Source organism: Papio anubis, chromosome 2, assembly GCF_008728515.1.
Source record: "Papio anubis isolate 15944 chromosome 2, Panubis1.0, whole genome shotgun sequence".
In the NCBI taxonomy this organism is placed as follows: domain Eukaryota; kingdom Metazoa; phylum Chordata; class Mammalia; order Primates; family Cercopithecidae; genus Papio; species Papio anubis.
Window position 1 is genome coordinate 97,342,315 of NC_044977.1, and position 26,546 is coordinate 97,368,860.

General features: G+C 36.7%; 1 protein-coding gene across 3 annotated transcripts in view; it reads right to left on the reverse strand.

Moving 5' to 3' along the window:
* SNRK (SNF related kinase) overlaps window positions 1-26,546 on the reverse strand; it is a 66,761-nt gene that overhangs the window by 34,787 nt on the left and 5,428 nt on the right. For 2 of the 3 annotated variants that reach the window (XM_021934509.2, XM_021934510.2), the window contains 2 exons: window positions 16,629-16,690; window positions 12,676-13,370 (listed from right to left, as the gene is read on the reverse strand). In XM_021934509.2, coding sequence (XP_021790201.1) covers window positions 12,676-13,264 — 589 coding nt within the window. In that variant the 5' untranslated portion in view covers window positions 13,265-13,370; window positions 16,629-16,690. The remainder of the gene's footprint in view (window positions 1-12,675; window positions 13,371-16,628; window positions 16,691-26,546) is intronic. The other variant, XM_021934512.2, reaches the window with a different exon arrangement.

The following is a 26,546-nucleotide window of genomic DNA, read 5'->3' on the forward strand; positions in this document are numbered from 1 at the left end:
GAAGGTGTGTGCTACATTTCTATGGATATGTTGTTCATTTCTTGACAATTTTAATATTACACATACCTGGGCTCCAGGCTGCAAGGCAGTTTGTGCTGGGCACACTTATCCATGCAGGTATTATTTTTAATAAAACTTACTGACGTGCTACTTTAAAGAAGATCAAACTTCTTTTCCTAACCATAGAAGAGGCACAAATCATCCCTTTAAAATAGATAATCCCAAACTCCACAGTCGGGAGTAGCCCCTGTGACACAAGCCTAATGTCTTCTAATCTAGAACTCATCAGGGCCTGTATATCCAAATGGTAAATAGTACAAGAGTAAGTAATATAAAAGTTAAATTCTGCCTCTGGGAAGAGAAGGTCCTCTGAAAAACTGAAACATTACTAAAACATTTGTTTCTAATAAACAATAACTTAAAACGGGAAATGAAACTACACATTCAAATTTGGTGCCACTTGGGAAGGACTATAAAAGTAAATACATTAATAGCATCTCTGGAATCTGAAATAAAAGGTGTTACCGATTCCTGTATAACTTATAATAGCAGGGTTTTTTTGTTTGTTTGTTTGTTTTTTGTTTTTAAGAGATGGGGGCCTCATTACCTTGCCCAGGCTTGTAGCACAGTGGCTACTTCCAGGCACTATCCCACTATTGATCAACACAGGAGTTTTAACTTGCTACATTTCCGAACTGGGCCAGTTCATCTCTTCTTAGGCAGCCTAGAGGTAACCCTGGCTCCCGAGAGGTCACCATATTAATGTCCAACTTAGTGCAGACACCCGATCAGCATAATACACTACAGCCTAGAACTCCCGGGCTCAAGTGGTCTTCCTCCTGTCTCAGCCTCCTGAGTAGCTGGGACTACAGGTGTTTGCCACCACACACAGCTATAACTGCAGATTATTTATAAACCAAAGAGAAAATTTCTGATTCATTTATGACCCTTTTTTTAAATTTTTTTTTTTAAGAGATGGAGTCTCACTATGTTGCCCAGGCTGGCCTTGAACTCCTGGGCTCAAGCAATCTTCCCACCTCAGCCTTTTGAGTAGCTACAGGCACACACTACCAGGCCTGACTTCATTTACGTCCTTCTGAAATAGTTCAAAGTTTTATCAAAAGGTTTTACAGCTTACTTAGGCTGTACTATCTTACAAGCAGGAGCAATCCTTTAAAAAATATTTAAGCATTTTAACATTATACATAATGCTACAATCACAACTCTTTTGGTGGACACCCATTTCCAAAATTCTCTAAAAGACTCTTTTACAGGGAAGAGTCTACTGAGGAGCTATTTTATCACAGACTAGGGTAGACAGAAAGAAATTACACTCTTAAGTACAACTCTTGGCTTGATTATTTCAAGAGTTCCAAAAACTGGCATATTATACAAATGATAAGAAACAGTAAGTTAATAGCTATAAAGAATGTCTCAATTTATATTTTATTAATGTACCTTTTCACAAGACAAGGCAATTCATTTCAGATAGACCAGGATAGCAATTTTTAAATGCATACCAGATTTTAAAATGTTCTTTACATGTAGTAAGTTAAGCCAAATAAATAAAGATGTTTAAGAATGCAATTCTAAGATAACTCTATATCCTTCCTCATTATGGAACATTGTAAGGCATTATGACTCAGAAAAAGTTAAGAATCAGTGCTCTAAAATACAAGTACAGGCCGGGCACGGTGGCTCAAGCCTGTAATCCCAGCACTTTGGGAGGCCGAGACGGGCGGATCACGAGGTCAGGAGATCGAGACCATCCTGGCTAACACGGTGAAACCCCATCTCTACTAAAAAAAAAAATACAAAAAACTAGCCAGGTGAGGTGGCGAGCGCCTGTAGTCCCAGCTACTCGGGAGGCTGAGGCAAGAGAATGGCGTGAATCCGGGGGGCGGAGCTTGCAGTGAGCTGAGATCCGGCCACTGCACTCCAGCCTGGGCGACAGAGCGAGACTCCGTCTCAAAAAAAAAAAAAAAAAAAAAAATTTAAATAAATAAATAAAATACAAGTACATACTTTTAACATGGTGAGGGGTAAATGCTCTCACCTCAGTAGAGATAATTTTTCGGCTGATTATCTGATTTTATATTTATTTTTTAAAAATAAAAATACCAGTGTAAGACTGACATTTGTTAGCATGCAACACACTGCAAAATATAGTGTGTTTCTGTCACATCGACCTTCATTCCCAGACCATCATCAGGCATTACTGCTAAAAACGAAAACCACACTACACAGTAAGTCAGAAACACCCACACTGGGATACTTGCCTTCCAGTTAATGAATAATATGTATCTATATTCAAACTTTTCATTTTGAAATAATTACAGATTCACAACAGTGGCCAACAAAACAAATGGACAGGTAAGTTTCATGTATTCTTCACCCAGTTTCCCCCAACAGTAACATCGTGCTTAAATATAGTAAAATACCAAAACTAGGAAACTGACATTGGTACAGTCCACAAAGCTTATTCAGATTTCATCATTTCACATGTATTTGTGTATGTAGTTTCTATGAAATTTTTATCACATGTGGAGATTTGTATAACCACCAGACACAGAAGTGCTCTATCACCACAAGGCTCCTTCATGCTATCTTTTACATGCACACCACCTACCACCATCTCTAATTCCTGGCAGCCACCAATCTGTTCTCCATTTTTACAGTTTTGTTATATCAAGAGAATTTTATAAATGGAATTATATAGCATGCAACCTGAGATGATTGTTTTTGCCCCTTGGAATCCATCCAAGTTGTTGTATCAATAGTTTATTCCTTTTTATTGCTGCACAGTATTCCATGGTATGAATACACCACAGTATACCAATTAACATGTTGAAGGATAACACCTGGGCTGTTTCCGGTTTATGGCTATTATAAATAAAACTGCTATGAACATCCATGTACAGATTTTTGTGAATACAGGTATTCATTTCTCTGGGACAAACACCCAGTAATGCAACTGCATATTTGGTTTCATAAGAGCATATTTAATTTTATAAGAAACTGTCAAACTATTTTTCAGTGTCTGTGGTAGTGATTTCTCTCCTTATTCTTAATTGTTTTAGTTATTCTAGGTTCTTTGCCTTTCCAGACACATTTTAGAATAATGTTGTCTATGTCTATAAAAGCCCTGCAGAGTTTTGACAGGAATTATGTTAAACCTATAGATCCATTTGGGGAAAACTGGCATCTGTACTATGGTGTATTCCAATTCATGAACATATGTCTCTCCATTTATTTAGGCCTTCTTTGATTTCTATCACTAATATTATTTTTTCGTTAGATGTGTTCTGTTAGATGTGTATCTAGGTATTTCACTTTCTTTGGCATGACTTTACATTTCAGTCTCTACATATTCATTATCAGTGTAGAAAATCAATCGATTTTGCGTTGATCTAATATCCTGTGATATTGCAGAATTCATTTGATATTCTAGGAATTTTTCTGTAGATTCCATGAGATTGTCTATGTACACATTCATGTCATCTGAAAGCAGAGACAGTTTTATTTCTTCTTCTCCCATCTTTATATAACTTTCAGTACTATGTTGAGTAAAAGTGATATGTGTACATCCTTGCCTTGTTTCTCAACTTAGGACGAAAGCTTTGAGTCTTTCACCATTAAGTAGGATGTTATCTGTAGGGTTTTTGTAGATTCTCTTCATATAAAAAGTTGATGTTCCTCTCTATTCCTTGTTTAGTTAGAGCAGGCAAAGAGTAATATTTTAATGTAGGACAAAATACAGAGTATAAAGAAAAGATGTTTAGTTTTTTACACACCAATATGTGTGAGGACACACCCCATGACTCTAAACAACTTCCATTAAATGCTGAACTGCACATGAGAAATGTTGTAGAGAGTGTATATAGGCTTTTTGTGCATATTCAAGACTTAATCTAAATCCAAACATTTGCACTGTATCCATATGGAGCCATGTTTCAAGTAACTCAGCTTTCAGTGATTACTGCATAAATGGTAGTAAGAATTAATGCAGAGACTGAATATTTCATCTTTGAAATAGTCTATAAACTAGGAAACACCTAAAATAAAGGTTTTTAAATCTAGATCTGTAATATCCTAGAAGACTCCAAACCTTAGGTGAGATGATGAAGTTCTCAATACCAAATTTAATTCATTTTAACTTGAAATAAGAATTTTCAGGAAAGTAGAAAAAGGTCATAAATAATGTCAGGGTTTTACAATTATTGAAAAGTTGTGAATCTATTATTTAAGAAACAATTTTCCCATTTTAGAGTTCCTATAATAATGAAGAAAATTTTAAAGTACAATTTTTTAAAGAGTAAGTTCTTTCCTAATGCTGCTCTGACAAAACCTTTATTTATCAAGAAATTCACTTGGAACCTCACTACAAGCAGGCCACACTACAGGACAAGCAGCCAGGCATCCATCGGTTTCAGCAGAGCCTGGTCGCTCAGAGCAAAGACATTACACTTGTCTTGACCCAGCAGGCACAGGTTCATTGCCCTGTCTCTTCTTCCACTGCATAACCTGATGTGACAAGCAGCAATGAGTTCTCCACGGTGTACACCACTGCACTGCACTCTACTACAGTAATTCCACAGACTGCAATGAGAGATTCCAGGATTTTTCCCATAGATCCTTTTTCCCCCCATCCTTTCTGACTCTGTGAAATCAACTTAATACACATTCTTGAAAGCTCAGAGAGCTGACTGAATCAATAGTGCATGAGCATGATCTAGCTACCCTTCCTCTTTCCAAATCCCTAGATATGACAGAAACAGTAGAAGGCAGGTAGGATCAGACTGAAAGAGGAAACCAGAGCCCCAAAATCCAGCTAGCGGGGGCTTCTGTGGTGCTCTTTTCTAGATGATGCACACTGGAAACAGGAAAGAACTGCACCCAGACAACCATTAGAAGGATTAACTGAGGACTAATTTCCTACCTTATAATTCTACACTAGCGGCCGGGCGCGGTGGCTCAAGCCTGTAATCCCAGCACTTTGGGAGGCCGAGACGGGCGGATCACGAGGTCAGGAGATCGAGACCATCCTGGCTAACACAGTGAAACCCCGTCTCTACTAAAAAATACAAAAAACCAGCCGGGCGAGGTGGCAGGCGCCTGTAGTCCCAGCTACTCGGGAGGCTGAGGCAGGAGAATGGCGCAAACCCGGGAGGCGGAGCTTGCAGTGAGCTGAGATCCGGCCACTGCACTCCAGCCTGGGCGACAGAGCGAGACTCCGTCTCAAAAAAAAAAAAAAAAAAAAAAATTCTACACTAGCACCAAGCATGTCCACGCAGACATGTGTTCCAGGATTTTTGTAGATTCTCTTCATCAAGTTGAGGATGTTCCTCTCTATTGTGGACATCAGGAACAGAGAGAGAGGGATGGTGTCCAAGAGGTGTATTAACAACCTGACAAATAGTAAGACCAGATACCAGCGCTTCCCAGTTAGCTGTATGACCCTGCTCCTCTCCCATATCCCCTAGAGTACTCAGACATCATATTCATAGCAAAGTATCTGGAAATCTCAAAAACAGAGATGAACAAACAACTAACACCCCCAAGAACGAAGGAAAAATGAGAGAGAGGAACCAAGTTCATCAAACAGAAGCAGCAGCACCCAAGAAAACCTGCTTAATGAAGCATTTTCGGAACTGTTAAAATAAGAAAAACAAAATACGCTCCACTGAATTAATGAAATGTAGTTCTACAAAGAAAATTAGTCTTGCATCAGACTTCTCACCGACAACTTTAAAAGCAAAAAGATGACAGAAAAATATCTGTGAAAAACATATCTTCAAAGTTGGGAGAAAAATGATTTTGAATATATATTTCCATATCCAGTCAAATTAGCATTCAAATGTGAAGACATTTTAGACACACAAGGACTTGAATTTTTCAAAAATCCTCTCTGAAAGGGTTACAAACAAAACAAAGCAAAATAAAAATAATCCAAGAAAGGGACAGGGAGGCCAAGAAATTCATAAAATTAAGTAAAAAGTAAGTATTTATTACAGACAAACACAAGCAAACAAGAATGTTATTAACCAAAAAAGAAGTAGAAACAAACTGATTCTTATTTGTAGGGTAGGAGAAATAATGTGGACACTGTCTGACTCTAGACATTAAAGGTGGACACCAACACAAAAAGAAACAGATTACACATCGTGCAAACCACTGCGGGGGAAAGAGCAAAGAAAGCTTGCATAATCTAACAAAATATGGGAAAAGGTAATAAATAATAAGGCAAATGAAAACCACAAAATAAGATAGGACAAGTCCAAACACTCCAGTAATATTAAATATAAATAAATCAAATTCACCTATTCAAAGACTGATTCATAGATTAGACACGAAATACTGTTATATACAGGCATACCTCGGAGATACTGTGGGTTCTGTTTCAGACCACTGAAATAAAGCGAATGTTGCAGTAAAGCGAGACACACAATTTTTTGTTTCCCAGTGTATAAAAAGTTACGTTTATACTATACTGTAGTCTATTAAATGTGCAACATCATTATGTCTAAAAAAGATATTGTACATACCTTAATTTAAAAATACTTTACGAGGGGCACATGTTCTCAGAATCTCCTGGGGCTGTGTCACGGGCAAAAAATTTAAAAAACAAACAAACAACAAAAAAACCTTTATCAAGACCAGCCCAGGCAACATAATAAGACCCTATCTTTACAAAACTTTAAAAATTAGCTGGATGTGGTGGTGCACACCTGTAGTCCCAGTTACTCAGGAGGCTGAAGTGCAAGGACTGCTTGAGCCCAGGAGTTCAAGTCTGCAACGAACTATGATCATGCCACTATACTCCAGCCTGGGCTACAGAGGGAGTCCCGGTCTCAAAGAAAAAAAAAAAAATTATTTCTAAAAAACGTTAACAATCATCTGAGCCTTCAATGAGTCAAGGCATAATCTTTTTGCTGGTGGAAGTTCCTGCCTTGATGTTGATGGCTGCTTAGTTATCAGGGTCATGGTTGCTGAAGGTTGGCATGGCTGTGGCTATTTCTTAAAATAAGACAAAAATGAAGTTTGCTGCATCATTTGATTCTTCCTTTCATGAAAGATTTATCTCTGGCATGTAATGCTGTTTGACAGCATTTTACCTACAGTAGAAATGCAGAACCTCTTTCAACACTGAAGTCAGTTCTCTCAAACCTTGCCACTGCTTTATCAAACTTACTATGTGAGTTTACATTAATAGTCTGAATCCTTTGTTGTCATTTCAACAATATTCACATCTTCACTAATAGAATCCATCTCAAGAAACCATTTCTTCACCTGCGTTCATGGATTTAAAAAAATTAAGATTAAAAAAAAAAAAAACAAAAAAACACCACTTTCTTTGCTCATCGCTAAGAAGCCACTTCTCATCCATTCAAGTTTTATCATGAAACTGTAGCAATTCAGTCATATCTTCAGGCTCCCTTTCTATTTATCTTCCTATTTCCACCACATATGCAGTTATTTCCTCCACAAACTGTGAACCCCTCACAGTCATCCATGAGGGCTGTGATCAACTTCTTCCAAACTCCTCTTAATGTTGATATTCTGATCTCCTCCCATGAGTCACAAATGGTCTTAATGGTGCATCCTTTCCAGGTTTTCAACTTACTTTGCCCAGATGGATTGGCGGCATTACTACCTATGGCAGACATAGCCTTACAAGATGCATTTCTTAAACAGTAAGACTTGAAAGTCGAAATTACTCCTTGATCCATGGGCTGCAGAATGGATGCTGTGTTATCTGCATGAAAACATCATCAATTTCCTTGTACATCTCCATCAGAGCTCTTGGGTGACCAAGTGCATTGTCAGTGAGTGGTAGTATTTTAAAAGGAATCTTTTTTTCTGAGTAGTAGGTCTCAAACAGTGGGCTTAAGAAATTCAGTAAACTATGCTGTAAACAGACGTGTTGTCATTCAGGCTTTGTTGTTCCATTTATAGAGCACAGGTAGAGTATATTTGACTTAACTCTTAATGGCCCTAGGATTTTCTGAATGGTTAATGAGCATGGCTTCAACTTTAAGTCACCAGCTGCATTTACCCATAACAAGAGTGCCAGCCTACCTTTTGAGGCACTGAAACCAGGCACCAACTTCTCTCTAACTATGAAAGTCCTACACAGGATCTTCTTCCAATAGAAGGCTGTTTTAGTCGTATCAAAAATCTGTTGTTCAGTGGAGCCACCTTCATCAATTACCTTAGCTAGATCTTCTGGTTTCTCCATCAGCACTTGGTGTTTCATCTTGTACTTTTATGTTATGGAGATGGCTTCTTTCCTTAAACCTCATGAACCAAACTCTGCTAGTTTCAAACTTTTCCTCTGCAGCTTCCTCCCCTCTCTTCGCCCTTAGAGAACTGAAGAGAGTTAGGGCCTTGCTCTGGATTAGGCTTTGGCTTAAGGGAATATTGTGGCTGGCTAGATCTTTCACCCACACCACTAAAACTTTCTTCATATCAACAATAAAGCTGTTTCACTTTCTTACCATTCATGTGTTCACTGGAGTGGCACTTTTAATTTCCTTCAAGAACTTTTCTTTTGCATTCACAACTTGGCTGTTAGGTGCATGAAGCCTAGCTTTCAGTCTATCTTGGCTCACCATGTCTTGCTCGCTAAGCTTATTCATTTCCAGCTTTTGACTTAAAAGTGAGAGATGTACCACTCTTCCTTTCACTTGAACACCTAGAGGCCACTGTAATTAATTGGCCTAATTTCAATATTGTTGTGTCTCAGAGAATAGGGAAGCCCAAGAAGAGAGAGAGAGAGATGAGGGAATGGCTGGTAAGTGAAACAGTCAGAACATATACAACATTTATTAGTTAAGTTTGCTGTCTTATATGGGTGCTGTGTCTGGCATTCCAAAACAACTACAATAGTAACATTAAAGATCACTGATCACAGATCACCATAAAAAATAAATAACGACAAAGTTTAAAATATTTTGAGAATTACCAAAATGTGACAGAGAGGCATGATGTATGCTGTTGGAAAAATGGTGCCAAGAGACTTGCTTGATGAAGGGTTGCGGCAACCTTCAATATGTAAATAAACAAAAAAACTGCAAGATCTGAGACATGCAATAAAGTTATGCACAATAAAATGAAGTATGCCTTTATTGTTTAAAAGGGATAAATTTAAAGCAATGACAAAACAGACTTTAAGGCAATATGTATCAAAGAGTATACTTTCGTATTGATGAAAGGTATAACTCATCATGTAAAATATATTAGAAACTTTTAATACCTTTATTGTCAATCAAAGCTTGACAATGCCATGTATAAAGTAAAAAATGGTTAAATTACAAAATTCACAGATCAGAATAGAAGACTAGCATTATTCTCTCAGAAAATGACAGGTCAGAATAAAAACATGTAAGGGTACAAAGGAACAAACTGCATAATGCATAATCTTAAGTATATATAAAAACTCCAACTATACAAATATTTTAATCACATGAAGAATAGTCACCATGGTATGAATTACCATGTATCAAGCCACAAAAGAAAATCTAAAAATAGTATCCAAAGCAGAAACCAATTGGGCATAAATTAACTTCAATGTACTAAAATTAGAAGTTAAAAAACAGACAACTAAAGAGAAAAATAAATCTATCCATTTTGAATTTTTGAAAAGGAACACCTTTCTATATAACTTTTCAGTTAAATAAGAAACCAAAGATAAATTTTAGCAATGAACAACAACTGCAGAGTGAAACCCCTAGGACGTCCTCAGAGATTCTGGGAGAGGGCATCATATAGCATCAAATCACATGGCATTAAAGATGTACACATCAGATTGTCTTCTAAATAGCATTAATAAACCATTTGTTAGAAATCAAGACACACAGAAATAAGCTTTTGATACATGATGCTATTAAAAAATAGAAAACCTCAAAGATCCTAGAAAGAACAAAGAAAAGACATCTAAAACAAAAAGTATAGTTGATAAGTAAAATCAAATCTGATTTTTTGAAAAGAATAATAAAATAGACAATTCCTCAGCGAATTCTCAATGCAGAGGACCAGCATACTATAAAACACTTATTTAAAAAAAAAAGAATCAAAGTTTTTTTATTAACATCTCAAAATATGTCTGATTTTAATTTTTGTGTATGCTCATTTTAGTAAACATTTGTGAAAAATCAGACTACTTTTGGCACGATAAACTAATAGTACATTAACAGAAAGACACCTGTCCATTTTTTTAAAATAGCAATTCCATATTTCAATCACACATCACACAGTATGAATTGAAATAACTATAAATAATGAAAATGAAAATATTACCCATGAACTCTATCCAAGCCTACTTCACCAACACATGGTAATCATTTATTAGACTGGTGAACATCTTCCCAAGTGGTTTTCTTTTCCTTTTTTAATAGCTTTTTGAAAGTTTTATTATGCAATATTTAAGATATAAGGGGGGGAAAAAGGAACATTACAATGAACCCCTGTGTACCTACCACCCAACTTAGAAAATAAACATCACCAATACAGCTGAAAGCCTACAGATATGCCTGCCCCTCAGAAGTAACCTATCTTGCTCTCATGCATTCTTCAGAGTTTACTATATGTAACACATGTGCACATACTAGTAAATAATATATAACACTGCTTTGTATGTTTTAAAATTTTATATAAATGTTGGCTGGGGCGGTGGCTCATGCCTGTAATCCCAGCGCTTTGGGAGGCCGAGGCGGGTGGATCACGAGGTCAGGAGATCGAGACCATCCTGGCTAACACAGTGAAACCCCATCTCTACTAAAAATACAAAAAAAATTATCTGGGCGTGGTGGCGGGTGCCTGTAGTCCCAGCTACTCGGGAGGCTGAGGCAGGAGAATGGCGAGAACCCGGGAGGTGGAGCTTGCAGTGAGCTGAGATCATGCCACTGCACTCCAGCCTGGGTGACAGAGCGAGACTCTGTCTCAAAAAAAAAAAAAAAAAAAAGATTTATATAAATGTTGTATGTACTCTTCATCAATTTGCTTTGTTTCCCTTAAAAAGTATGCTTGTGAGATCCAATCATGCTGGCAAAAATGTTTAATTTTCACCATATATAGAATTCAATATGAATACTGTTAACAAATTATTCCCCTGCTGTACATTCAATAATGCTGTTAAAAACGTTCTTTGAAAATCTCTTGTATACATAAGTGAGAGTTACTCTGGAGTGCATATGTAGGAGAGAACTGCTGGGTTACCAGATGTGTACATCTTTAACTTTACCAGACATTGCCAAATTGTCTTCTAAATAGTGTAAGAGTTCCTGATAGTCTATGGTCTTATCAACACTTAGTTTTGTCTGACTTTAGTTTTTCCCAATGTGAAAAGTATGAAAGAGTATCTTATGTTTAATAGATTTTAAAGAGTACCTTATCTTTAATAGGATACTCTTATTAAATTTGCACTAATGAGGTTCAAGAGTTTTTCATGTGTAGACATTTGTGTTTCTTCTTCTGGAAATTCCTGGCTTCACTGTCTGATTAGAATGGCTCCATTAATCAAAAATCTCCACTCAAATATTCTAAGGAAAGACTTCAGTGAAGTCTAGTTATCTGTAGTAGGCAGAAACCGCTCATTACCCCTTTCTTTTCCAGAACATGATAGTCTTAACATGAAAATCAGTGTCTTGGTGCACAAAGTATTCGATATAACATCAACACTCTTCAACGTTAAGTGCACCTTCGTCATTAATCCTTTAAAACCTGCATTTCAAGTTACCACAAATGCAAGCAGAATACTTACATGTATGAATCTGACATCACGTGCATGTAATATTAGTACATTTTTTCCAAGATTAAACTAACAAAAAGCTGACTGCACCTTCTGATCAACAAATCCTTAAAAAAATTAAGAACAAATTCCTACATGAACTTCAAAACAAATACAATCCCAAGGAGACAAAGTTTACACAAACTGAAAGGCAGTAAATACTTTCACCACAAATAGATAAATCTTGACAAGTGAAAGAGCACAAAGTGTGTGGAGAGGAAAAGAAGGCAGTTAGGAATGTCAAAGGTACCACAATTCCAGAATCCACCACACAGAAAGCCTCTGTATGCCAGTTTCCTATTCTGAACAATGAGATGGACAATAACAACCCCACAGGTCACTGTGAAGAGTAAACAAGATAATATGGGAGTGCTACACCTGTACCTGATTCAATTCTATATTATGGATAAAAAATGAAGCAGAGAGGTCAAGCACTTGTTCAAGTTCACAGTTAATAAATGATTCTAATACCCAAATTATTGACACTGCACTGTAATATTCACAGTACCTTTCCAATATGGGTCTCCAATGATTGTTAGAGGATATGCACAGAAAGGAAATGGCTAAAGACAGCCACTGAAAGAAAAATCTAAGATAAGAAAAGCATTTGGACCTTAAGAAAAAAATTACAATGAACAGAAAAGAGATTACCTTAAATGATAACTTACTCATTTTCCTTTGTACTCACAAATATACTTTAGACATTTGCCATCTAAAAGTTGAAATCAACAAATTGCCAGCTTTAGGAATATATGGCATTTATGAAACCCAATTTGCTAGTTAAGAACAATTAAATTCTCTAGAAATCATTTTTAGATAAACAACTGATTTGACCAACTCTAGCTGGCAGAATTCAAGTGGCCAAATACTGGACCGAGGTTACCTACCTACTGCAGGTGCATCATACTCATCACCAAGCAGAATTTCTGGAGCAGAATATGCAAGAGATCCACAGCTTGTAGTGAGCTTCTTCCCTGGTTGAAATTTGTTGCTGAACCCAAAGTCTGTCAACTTTACAAGACCTTGTTTTTCAAAGAAGACTACATTCTCTGGTTTTAAGTCTCTGTGAACCACATGGAGTTTATGGCAATAAGATATAGCATGAACTATCTGAGCAAAGTACTTCTTGGCCAAGTCTTCGTTAAGACCCTCCTCATGTTTCATTATATAATCAAACATATCTCCTCCATCCCCAAGTTCTAGAATAAGATATAGTTTGGTCTGGGTGTCAATAACTTCATAAAGGCGGACGATGTTAGGATGCTGCACTAGTTTCATGCATCTCACCTCCTGGAAAAGATGACCAGTAGCTAGAGTGTCCAGTTTTGTCTTGTCAATAACTTTTACTGCCACCTTTTCACCCGTAAAGACATGCCTGGCAAGTTTAACCACAGCAAAATGGCCTCGACCCAAGGTTTTATCCAGATCATATAATCCAGCAATCTTTCCATCATACCCTCGCTTAAATCCCGCCATGCTGGTCCAACAGAAGAAAAAATATTTAGACTGTTTGAAATAGATCTTCTCATATAAGAATATCTGGTGAATACAAAAAATTCATTTTCAATGTCGTCATGGATATCTACAAAATAAGAAGAGAAACAAAATTAAGTTTCTGTGACTTTTCTTCACAAACTTTAAAATCAGTTCATTTTTTGTTTTTTTTTTCATTTTAAGAGAAACTTGAAGAAAATAAATTGAGATATAAAATGAGTCAGGGTCATTCATAACAACCCATTTCTATATTTAGACTTTATATTACAAAGGCTGAGAATTTAAATACTAAATTTTTGCAAACTGAAAAAAAAATTAGTTCATTGGAAGCAATTTTTTGCTGGTCAGTAATAAGAAAACTGGCAAGTTTGACAAGCATGTTTAAGAAACAAACATTTTCTAAAAGTAATTTTAATTAGTGTCTTAGAAAATAAGGCAAGAGTTGACAAGGGAAAACACGAAGAATAAACATTTGGACAGAAACCCAACAACTTTTCAGTTTCCCCAAGACCAACATCACTTCCTTTAAGTGCAAAAAAAAAAAGAAAGAAAGAAAAAGAGAAAAATTCCATTCTGTGAAGGTTTCTCTAACTCCTTCTCTCCTCAATATCTCCAGAGCACCTTGGGACACCTCTATTTTATGTGGTCTTATTCTACAGGTATTCGGGTACGCCATCTCCTCTATGCTGACAGCAGCAGGTTCTCAGGGATTTTCTATTCTAAGATTCTTTTTTCTTCTACTTTCCCCCAATACCTAGAACAGTGCTTACAAATAGCATGTAATCCAAACTGTCTTATTAAATTTTGAAATGCAACTTTTTCCAAAATGTTTCGGAGGTAATTGTTTGCTCTTGCATCACTATTGTTTAGGATAAGCACCTGGCACACAGTAGGTGCTTAACATATGAGTAAACATATTAACATTGACTTTTTAAACTTATAACTGAACTTTAAATTTTTTGAGGGGGTTCTAGGTATGTGGTAGTAGGTACTTAATAAATATTTGCTAATTTACTGGTATTCATCAGTTATGCTGATTTTTAATGATCGTTTTCCAACTCTGAATCACAACCCAGCATAACGTGATTATATTCCAAGAGTAAACAGGCATGCATTCTTACAGATGATTTAAAGATCATTTGGTTTTTAAGAACCACATTTCATAATGCACTTAAAAATTTCAACTTGTATAATAAATGAATAGAAATAGGTTCCCCATAAATTACCCTGACTCAGAAAAACAAACATGTATAAAATTAAACAAGATGCAACTTTATATCTCACAGGCTGAACCCTCACTTTTTTTTCTGACCAACATTTAATAGAACTGAGTAACAAAATCCAATGAGGAATATAGCAACCTTGTAAGGTCAGCTCTCTCCCATTAGTCAGTATCTATCCCTTTGACAAACCTTTTTCTACTTTTTCTATGCCTCTCAATATACAGTTTCACATTTTCAGTTATATATTAAGAGCATTAATTATTGAGTCCACTTAGATAAAAATATCCCAAAAAATGAAATTTGACATATAATGGGTAAGATTTTTTTTAATTTTTAAAAACTGTTATTTATTCTTATTAGAGACAGGGTCTTGCTATGTTGCTCAGGCTGGTCTTGAACTCCTGGCCTCATGCAATCCTCCTGCCTTGGCCTCCCAAAGTACAAGGATTACAGGCTTGAGCCACCGTGCCTGGCCAGTCAGCACTGGTCTCATTTTTATAGCTAAGGCAATAGGCTGCTCTAGGTACAAGTGACATTAACTGCAAAAGCTAGGATTCACACCTAATTAATAAATTTCAAAGTCCACATTCTTTATAAACATTTGGCCACTCTAATCAATGCCCCATTTAGGATAATACCATCTTAAGAGTTAAAATACTAACTACAAAAGAAACATAAAGTCACTTTTATACTTATACCACTTCAGAAATGATCTGAATCACATACCTAGAACCCCCTCAAAAAATTTATGTTAAGTTAAATTACAAGTTCAAAAAGTCAATGTTAATATGTTTACTAATACATTTTTTGCATTTTAGTAATTATTGTAATAATAAATAGCACTACCATTTACTTAATGAGTATTACACACCAGTCACATGCCAAATACTTCACATCATCCTCATTCAATCCTCACAATTCCCCTCAGAGACAGGAATTATTAGCCCCCTTTTGAGGCACAGTAACTTGGTGTAGGCCAAATGGCCAGTGTGTAAAAGAGCCGGGACTGAAACCCAGGGCTGTCTGACACCAAAGTCCATGCTTTAAAACATTATGCTACGCTGTGTTTGCAAATTGATTTTAGAACCAAAATTATTAATCCTGCTATTAAGATTTTTAAATAAGAAACTGATACAATGCCTAGGTGTTGGGAGCTGGGGGAAGCAAATTTCTTCTATATGTATATTATTTCTGTCATCTGAACTAGTAACTTTAATGACAGGATTAACAGGAAAATCCAAATTGAAAGACCTTGCTTTATTTGGACAGTAGTTTCCCAAAGAAATTTTAATTTGGTATATTTAATGTTCAAATATAAAAACTCTGGTGGGGGGGCAGGAAACTAACTTTAAATATTTTAACTTCAATTAATTATAAGGGCAATAATTATGCTTAAAATTCTACCCAAGTCTACGTTTCTATTGCATAAGCTTGCAAATGCCACTTTAGCTTTTAAAACACATTCCTTCAGGCTGCCCCCAAATTATATAATTTTGTTCTTTTCATCTATCATTTTAGTTTAGATGTGTTCCTGGAAAGTTACATAAATCAGATTTTACAAATGAATCTGATTTTTGAAAACAAAACTGTTTTTATTACAAAAATAAATGAAAAAAAAATGTTTTTTTCAGAGCCTCAGACACCCACAGATAAGTACTATTAAATCTTAATGTTTCTCTTCCCAAACCTGTGCCAACAAGAGGGCATGGTGAAATAATTTTTAATCTACAGCAAGCTCATGGGAAAGAATCTAATTGGTATCTTCACAATGAGTACCCTATAGTGAAACAATCACTCTTACTACCAAATAATGTCCTTTTTTTATGAGCACCCCTTTTCCATAGTCTATGAAACCACAATTAAATTGTATAGCTAAGAACAGGACACTATGATTAATTGAAAGTTTAGACGAAAAACATCCTTGTTAGTGAACATCTTTTTAAATACTAGTCTACTGTCCAATCCTACTATCAAGTACGTTTTGAGTTAGAGTACAAAGTAACTAAATCGTTTTTTTTGATCTTTGAGGATCTTGCAGCTCCCAAAAGTCAATCTGAACATCAATGCCGAATGTTAAGATGTGGCTTATATAAAGGTGAATTTGTAATGTCTCCAAGACATACCCTGCAAACTGCATACTGAATAATCCTTGTTATCACAGTGTTTTGTTAGTTGCTTCTTTTTCCTAAAAGAAAATACAGAAAAAGATTCAGATTTAGTTGTATTTGTTTGAATTTTGCTTAAAGTCAAAATACATACTCTAAGGCTGGATCTAGACAAATGTATAAAAATGGTAAAATTTGTCTTTAGTAACCCAGTTTCCCCCATTATCCTTCTGCCTTCTGTGAATTATAACTCCTTTAAGTGACCTTTAGTAAACAGGGATTTCAAAGTGAACAGATTTTTCCAGGTAGACAGGTCAGAAAAATAATTCCACTGGAATGAAGAAATAATAATGAACAAGGCCGGGCACGGTGGCTCACGCCTGTAATCCCAGCATTTTGGGAGGCTGAGGCGGGTGGATCATTGAGGTCAGGAGCTCGGGACTAGCCTGATCAACATGGTGAAACCCTGTCTCTACTAAAAATACAAAAATTAGCTGGGCGTGGTGGCGGGCGCCTGTATTCCCAGCTACTCAGGAGACTGAGGCAGGAGAATCACTTTAACCCGGAGGCGGAAGCTGCAGTGAGCCGAGATGGCGCCATTGCACTCCAGCCTGGGTGACAAAGTGAGACTCCATCTCAACCAAAAAAAAAAAAAAAAAGAAAGAAAGAAAAGAAAAGAAAAGAATAATGAACAACAGTACAATTGCCATTTTTTAAATGCCTCCTACAACAGGCCCCAAACTCACATTTCACTGAATCCTCCACATGAAACTGCATGCTAGGTACCATGAAGCTTAACGTGCCTGACAAGCAGCAGTCTCTAGCTCCAATTATGCTCAGCCTGGCATCAAAGCCACCCAATCTCTAGGAGCCCCTACAGGCTCATGAAATACTCACACTACAGCAGCCAAGGAGGGCAAGCTTTACAACACACTGTCCTCCAGAAGGCAAGTGGAAATCACTTATGATGCCAGCATCAGGGATCACACAAAACACCTTCTCCATCAGAGGCCCGCCACTTGATAGTAACAAAGAAACTATCACCACAAACAAAAGGAATGTGAGCAAATCACTTATATCCAACTTCGTGGCACGATGAGGGAATACTGACCGAGGTAGCCTTGCAGGTCTTTCCATGAAAATGAACTATTACATGAATAACAGAAAGGCCTAAACATTCACATGACACCAACATAATAATTTACACTATACACTAAAGGTGAGAGGTGTCCAAGTAAAGTTCAAATGCACTTGGGAGAAAAGGAGTGCAAGAGAATGGGGGAAGCAAGATAGGAAAGGTGAAAGAAGGAGGAAAGGTGGTTGACATCTGGATATGAAAGCAAGTGTCCTGCCAGGAATGAGGGAACAAGGAGCAAGAGTTCTGCAGCACACATAGGGCTGGCCAAGCCATGGGCACAGGTCTACATTTAGTGACAGACGAACCCTGGGATGCCTACCTGACTGGTCCTTCAGCTCCAAGAGGGATATGGTAGCTCCTTCCACTATCCTTGCCTGTTTCTCTTTTTCCAGCAGCCCCTGTTTCATCCCTAGTCTCTGTGGCAAAGCAGTGCGGTAGTACAGTGATAAGTACTGGTTCTAAAGACCAACAACTGCATTTGTTTTAATTTTTTTTTTTTTTTTTTTTTGAGACGGAGTCTCGCTCTGTTGCCCAGGCTGGAGTGCAGTGGCCGGATCTCAGCTCACTGCAAGCTCCGCCTCCTGGGTTTACGCCATTCTCCTGCCTCAGCCTCCCGTGTAGCTGGGACTACAGGTGCCCGCCACCTCGCCCGGCTAGTTTTTTGTATTTTTTTTTTTTAGTAGAGACGGGGTTTCACCGTGTTAGCCAGGATGGTCTCGATCTCCTGACCTCGTGATCCGCCCGTCTCGGCCTCCCAAAGTGCTGGGATTACAGGCTTGAGCCACCGCGCCCGGCAACCAACAACTGCATTTGAATCCCAGCTCACCAATCACTAGCCAAAGGAACTCAGCAAGTTACCTTGACTTCTCTGTATGGTCAGTTTCTTCATTAGAAAATGTTAGTAATAAGAAAACAATCTCATAGGATATGGTGAGGATCAAATGAGTTAATACAGGTAAAGTGTTTAGAACAGTGCCTGGCACAGAGTAAGCATTCTTTAATACCAGCTACCACCACCACCATCATTGTTACAAAGATGACATTCCCACCATCCAAGCAGAAATTCTTTCAGCTGTTTACCCTACTTCAAGAGAATGAATTCACCAAACTATTATCTCTCTTGCTTTCATAAGAGAGACCAGTTCAGAGACTGAACTGTTGTTAAGTTTCCTAAAATAAACTAAATTGAAAATGAGTGCTATAAGATATAGGAAATAATGTCTCTAGTTAGGCATCAAAGTCTGGGAGTTTTTCAATAAAATATCTCACAAAATCTAAGTATTTGCTTTTAAAATGATATTAATATAATTTCCTATCAAATTTAGCTTTTCAAAAAGGACTCAATACTCCTTTACATTTTTTCGCATCAAATATATCCTTATAGAAAATCTCAAAAACAATTATGAAAGAAAAATCTGTTTAGTTCAGGAGAAAAATACAATTAGAACATATAGACCAGTAAAAAAAGGGAGGGGGAATTTTGAAAACAAAAATCCATTATCCCACCCCTTATGATAACATCTGTTTACATTTTGGTATAGATTCTTTCAAATTATTTTCTATTTATAATATATGGCCAGACACAATTTTAAAAAATAAAATGGGGATAATACTTAGGGGCTTGGGGGGATGTCAGGGTAAAAAGAGATTTGTAACTATTTTCACAATACTTCTCTCCAAAAAATAAGTTGGAAAAGTTAATACAAGACTTTCACTTTAGAAAGTTTAGAAAATGCATAAAAGCACAATAAAGAAAATAAAAATCACCGGCCAGGCGCGGTGGCTCAAGCCTGTAATCCCAGCACTTTGGGAGGCCGAGACGGGCGGATCACGAGGTCAGGAGATCGAGACCATCCTGGCCAACACGGTGAAACCCCGTCTCTACTAAAAAATACAAAAAACTAGCCGGGCGAGGTGGCGGGCGCCTGTAGTCCCAGCTACTCGGGAGGCTGAGGCAGGAGAATGGCGTGAACCCAGGAGGCGGAGCTTGCAGTGAGCTGAGATCCGGCCACTGCACTCCAGCCTGGGCGACAGAGCAAGACTCCGTCTCAAAAAAAAAATAATAAATAAAAATAAAAAATAAATAAAAATCACCTATACGCTCATCTAGGATGACTTCTCATCAGGTCCGAGTGTACATCCTTTATACTTACAGTTCTTTACAAAGCTAAGATTTTAGACATGAAGTTTGATAACTACTTTTTCCTCTACTTTAAAAAGTGAACATTTTCCCATGCACTAAGTTCTTCTAAATCAATATTTTAAATGATTATACAGCTAAGATAACATGTTTTTAAACAGCAACCACTAAATAGGCCGTTCTAAAGCAACCTTTTTATTTAGCACAGGCATATAACTAGGCTGGACCTAAATGAAATAGGCCAACTTGCCAAGAATGCTCATAATATAAAAACTTGTGTCTGAGAAACAAGTACTGTTATGTGCTGCAAGAATATACTGATGTTCTCCTACTAAAGACAGCAGAAGCAACTGAAGCATGTGGGTGTGGCTGGAGAAGAGGAAGGAAGTGTGGGTGGCCCTACACACGTTTTGCAAGCTGCTGAAAACAGTTGTAGAACCAGCTTCTGTTAAACCTACTATCAATTTGGAATTCACCCTGTTATTCTTGTTAAAACTCACTTTTAGCTTTTCATCAACATCATCACCATTGCAGTCTCAACTGTACATCAAACAAATGCCTCTTCCTCACACCTCTTAGAGAGGCAGGGACAAAACAGTATGCTCAACAAAGGCAGCTCTGCCTGGATACCACTCTGAACCAATCCATGGCATGAGAAAGTAGACGAATTGAACAAAAACGGCTGTGCACAAAAATTGTACTACTTCTATAGCTTATCTATAGTAATAAACATTTTGTTTATTTGGAGTTTTCCTCCAAAATCAGATCACCAATATTCTTCTCAAACAATTAAATGCTTAAATATATATACACACACACACATATATATGCACCAGTATATCAATCTAATACAGACAACTAAAAGTTTGAGTTTTTGCAAAGCTCCACTAAAACCGCATTTAAGCTTCTTACACATAGAAATTATCTGGTATGTTTTACAAATACCAAAAAATGAAAACTGTAATCCTTACTCCTGAAAAACAGTAGACCAAACTGTACATCTATAGAAAAATCAACTTAAGTACAGGAACTAACACTCTCTCAATGGTATTACCAACCTGATTTTACTGCTAAAATTTTTAAAATGGTATAGGCTGAAAGGAAGACAGTAAACTAAGTCTTCCAGGAATAACCTTTAGGTCAAGCAAAATAAACACAACCCTATTATGCAGTCACCACTGCTGTTTTCTTTATTTAAAGTAAATATTTCAGCCAGGCATGGTGGCTCACACCTGTAATCCCAGCACTTTGGGAGGCTGAGGCAGATGGATGACCACTTGAGGTGAGGAGTTCGAGACCAGCCCGGCCAACATGTTGAAACCTCATCTGTATTAAAAATACAAAAGTTAGCTGGACATGGTGGCACGGGCCTGTAGTCTCAGCTACCTGGGAGGCTGAGGCAGGAGAATCGCTTGACCACAGAAGGTGGAGGTTGCAGTGAGCCGAGATCACGCCACTGCACTCCAGCCTGAGCAACAGAGCAAGACTCAGACTCAAAACAAAAAAAAAAGTAAACAATATTTCACTTTTTAATGACAGCATGCCTCCTCCTAGGAGTTACTAATATAAGCTATAAACCAAAGATAAGAACCATTAACAGGTCAATAGGTCCTAAGTTGTAGAAGAATTCAGAGTTTTTCACTGGATTGGTTGAATATTACTATGTGGTTATGCAGTTACCAGTCTGCAATCGCTGGATGGGATCAAGATGGGATCTACAAATTAAAAGATTAAAGTCATTTATTATTAGAAATCTTCTTTTGGGCAATTTGTACTCCTAAGTCTCTAAGAAAGCATTTTCCAAGACAAGGTAGCTGCCTACTAAAGTATGTTCTTCGTTTTCATCAATTTTGATGGACTAGGGGCTGCTGAGAGGACTAGGAATGTCACGGTGAGAAGCCTGTTCCAGTTTCTTGGGCAATGATTTGGTTGCCAATGCAGAATCCTTGAAGCACTGATTGAGTAATCTTTATTTCCTCTAAGTAAAACAAGCGCAGTCCAGCATATATCAAGGAATTTGAATGTATTCAGGAGTTAAGCAAATCATTAACTGATGTATAGTACTTAGTATTTGTAGAGAGGAAGAGATTAACATCCAAGCCACAAGACCTGGACCAGCAACACAGACAATAAGTTGAAATTCCTAAACAGATTCTGTCTCTTGTTAAAGTGATGAAAAATGCTAAGCATGTTATCTTTCTACCTATAGGTAAGTAGGATTTAAAAATTAGTATGGTAACAATTCCAGCATTAAGTGTTCACATAATAAGTAATGACTTAAACATAAGCTGGGTGTACAGAAATTACTCCAAAATAAACAAAGCCAACCCACAATTACTATTGTGCCCAGGAAAACAGAATATTAAGTTATGGAGAATTTTAAGAATCTAAATCTCTTCTGATCTAAAGCTTTTATTACCACTGTCAAAACTCACTTTAACTCCCTACCATCTTTTTATTCCTCCTAATATTTTGATTAAAGTGATACTTAAAAAATGGCCAAAAAAGAATCGTGAAACAGAAAAAAAAAAAAAAAAAACAACTAATCAATAAACCAAAATACTGGCACCTAACATTTCACTGACTTTGACTCAAAAACAAGTTCATTCCAGGGATTCTCTTCCACTGGTGGGACTGCAAGCAAGCTACCTTCCTGAAAAACAATTTGGCAATAAGTGTACAGGTTGAGTACCCCTAAGGTGAAAATATGAAATCCAAAAATGCTCCAAAATCTGAAGCTTTCAGTGCTGACAAGACACTACAAGTAAAAAAAACCCTCATGTGACCAATCACAGTTTCTATTAATTTTTGAGAGGAAATGCAGTCATAACTTTGTTTCATGCACAAAATTATTAAAAATGGGGTATAAAATTACCTTTAGCATATATGTACAGGTGTAAATGAAACAGAAATTAATTTCATGTTTAGACTTGGGTCCCATCATTATGTATATTGCAAATGTTACGAAATCTGACAAAATCCAAAACACTTCTGGTGCTAAGCATTTTAGACAAGAGATACTCAACCTGTCTCACAAGCCTTAAAATAATTAATATCCTTGACAATAATCTTACTACTAGATTCACATCTCAAAGAAAGATGAGGACAAATATTTACATTCAACAATGTTCAGTGATATTTATACATGCAAAAAAAAAAATCAAATAATCTAAAGGTCTACAATAAGGAGATGGTTAAGTAAAACACAACATACCCAACGTTAACAGTATGCCACCATATTTTGAGGCTATTTAATTTCATGGGAAAGTCTCACAACATAATGTTAAGTTTAAAAAAAAATTGTATATACCAAACTTCACAGCATATAATCCCGATCTTTTTTTTTTCTTGAGATGGAGTCTCTGTCACCCAGGCTGGAGTGCAGTGGCACGATCTTGGCTCAATGCAACCTCCGTCTCCCAGGTTCAAGCAATTCTCCTGCCTCAGCCTCCGAAGTAGCTGAGATTATAGGCACATGCCACCACACCCAGCTAATTTTTATACTTTTCTTTTAGTAGAGATGGGGTTTCACCATATTGGCCAGGCTGGTCTCAAACTCCTGACCTCAAGTGATTCACCTTGCCTTGGCCTCCCAAAGTGCTGGGATTACGAGGTGTGAGCCACCATACCTGGTCTGTCCCAATCATTTTTAAAAAGCATATAATCTGTATGAATGTATGTATTTTTAAAACTTAAAATGTTAAATTAGTAAGATTACAGAATATTTTTTCTCTTTATGCTTTTCTGTTCTTTTAAAATTTTTGACAATGAATATGTGCTGCTTTTATACTCCAGGAAAGGCAGAGGCTACTAAATTTTTGACTTTCTGTACATAATTATCCATTCCATTTACTTTTCCATTAAGAGATCTATGAAATACACCAATTTTTCTGAAAATACACTGTGTACTACACTATCTAATGCCTATTTATGTAATGTTAATAAACAAGGCATATTCAATGAAATATTTACTTCCTCTGAGAAAGAGGGTATGCAGCCCAGCATGGTGGCTCACACCTGTAACCCCAGCACTTTGAGAAGCCGAGGCAGGCTGATCACCGGAGCTCAAGAGTCCATGCTGCAACGAGCCGAGATCAGCCACTGCACTCCATCCTGGGAGACAAAGCGAGACCCCATCGCAAAAAAAAAAAAAGAAAAACAAGAAAAACAAATAAAAGAAATAAAGGTATGCAACTGTTTTAGTCTGAATAACAGAAACACTAAGTCATTTTTGTTAACAAATAATTTGAGCCTTAACTGTACAGGACACAACACAGTCCCTGTCCATTCAAATCTCAAAAATGATTTAGGAAAATAGGATCTACAGCGCAGCAAACCACCATGGCACACGTATATCTATGTAACAAACCTGCACATTCTGTACATGTATCCCAGGACTTTAAAAAAAAAAAAGAAAAGAAAATAGTATTCACATATAAAAAGAGAAATAATTATACAAGTGAGCCTAGGTGAGGCATGTGAGAGGAAGAATAGAGGATACTATAGAAGGCAGGCTCACCAAGGACAGGGGCAGCCCACAGACCAGGGCTTATCCTTCAAGAGGAGTAGAGGAACACCATTTCTGAAAGTGGGGTAAACAAGCAACAAAGTAAGAGTGCCTACTGCTGGCTGGCTTAGGAAAGGAGAACACCAGTTTGGGTAAAGTGATGACTTGGGGGTAGAAGTGAGATAAATTTAGTAAACTTAAGAGAGGCGGCTGATTCCGAAGAATACCTAATGGCTCATCATTTAAGCAACGGTGCTGGACAAAACAAATGGAAAATTTGCCATACTAAATAATTCACCACATATCTGTGTTTGAATTATACTTAAGTTTAGTCAAAGTGTCATTAAAAATAAAAATTGCATAGGAAAAGCTTCTCATCAAAGAGCCTCAATGGAAGAGGAAAATCCTTTACATATTAACATGAAAGCAACACAGAAATAAGCTTATTCGAGAATTTAAAGAAATTTCAAAAGTTCATTTTCACTACAAAGTTTCATAAAACTCTAAATTTTTGTTATGGCTTAATAGATCTCTCTCGTTATCACCCATATACATACTACTAAAAATCTATTACTAACCTAAACAGGTTTATACAGAAACGAGTAAAGCAAAACCATGGATTTTTCTTTGTCTTATTTCTAATTTTTAAAATGTCTTTTGCTGCCACAGTTGCCCATTAGAATTCCAGTTTTGTCTGAATGCAGGTCTCAAAATGAGGAAGCAGATTTTAATTTCTAGGAATCTATGCATGTACTGCACTTTTTACATTTATTATATCATTTAATTCCTTAAGAGCGATACCCATTTTACAAATGAAAAAGCACGGCCAATGAGGTTAAGAACTCACTTTGTCCAGGTCCTATACCCAGTTAAGAGTTGCCTGGGTTGGATTCTAGTCCTCACCAACCCCTGAGCCTTGCTTTTTTTTTCCCTTAAATAATACGAAGTTTCTACCTACTCCTTTCTAATTCAAAGAAAAACAAAGACAGTAAAATTAATATATTTTGACATTTCTAGTGTTCCTCCAATTATGCAACTATGCGTAATTATGCAGGTAACTATGCAAGCTACCTGCTCCAGCTGTCTTAAGGGGAAGAAATTCATCTAATAAACATTAGATGTTTAAACATTAAGAACAAATAATTCCATTTAAAACTTTTTGAAATGTTTAGAAACTGCATCTCAAGTTGAGAAAGGAAGTTACAGGAAAACAGCCATTCATAAAACAGGCGGAGGTAATTATTGGTCATTTAAAAATGGAAGGGTCCCTTGAAAATAACTTCACACAATTGTTTGCATACAATTTTGTGACAGCAAGATTCCTTCCCAGCCAACACCAAGTAATTCAGGTAAAATTTAAGCAGGTTTTATTTTCCCCTTAAAAATACTGTCCTTTATTCTTTCCCCAAACTGTAATTTTGATGTATTTTGCAAATTATACTCTTTCCATTTGTTTCTGAAAAAGCATTTTCCTCACAAGAGGATTAGCAAATACTCAGAAAATAGAAAAGCAAAGGACAAAAACCAAGCCCTGAAACTGTAGACTGAATATTCTCATTCCAAATTTCTTTAGTACCATTCATAAAACTTTATGCCAATAAAGAGAGAACTGTTTAACATGCCAAAAATGAGGTAAAGCAGAAAGCTAAACTTTACTTTAAAATACAATCACCCCGTTTCGATCTACCTATACACTGTAGAAAGATTCAATCAAGCTCATGAACATATCCTTCACCTTACCTACTTATCACATTTGTGTGTTGAGGATGTTAAGGATCTATTCTTTCGGCAATTTAAAGACATACAACACATTATTGTTGACTGTGATCACCATGCAGTGCAACAGATCACTAAAACTTATTTCTTTTTAAGTTACACAAATTTTAAGTTTCTGAAAAAAAAAAGTAATCACTCTGTTTCTGTCCACTATTAAATAAAAAGGTTGTATAATATTACAGCTGTTTTTAAAAAGAGATCCATGAATATAGTACACTCTAGCTTAATAATCTGTCTATGAATATTTGTTAGTATATTGTCCTAAGTCTAAAATGAACTTCATATAAGTCATACTGTAAGAGTAAAACTTATATTAAAATATCTACAATGTCTCTAAAATAGAAGAACCAACATAGCTAAGTATTAAAGCAAATT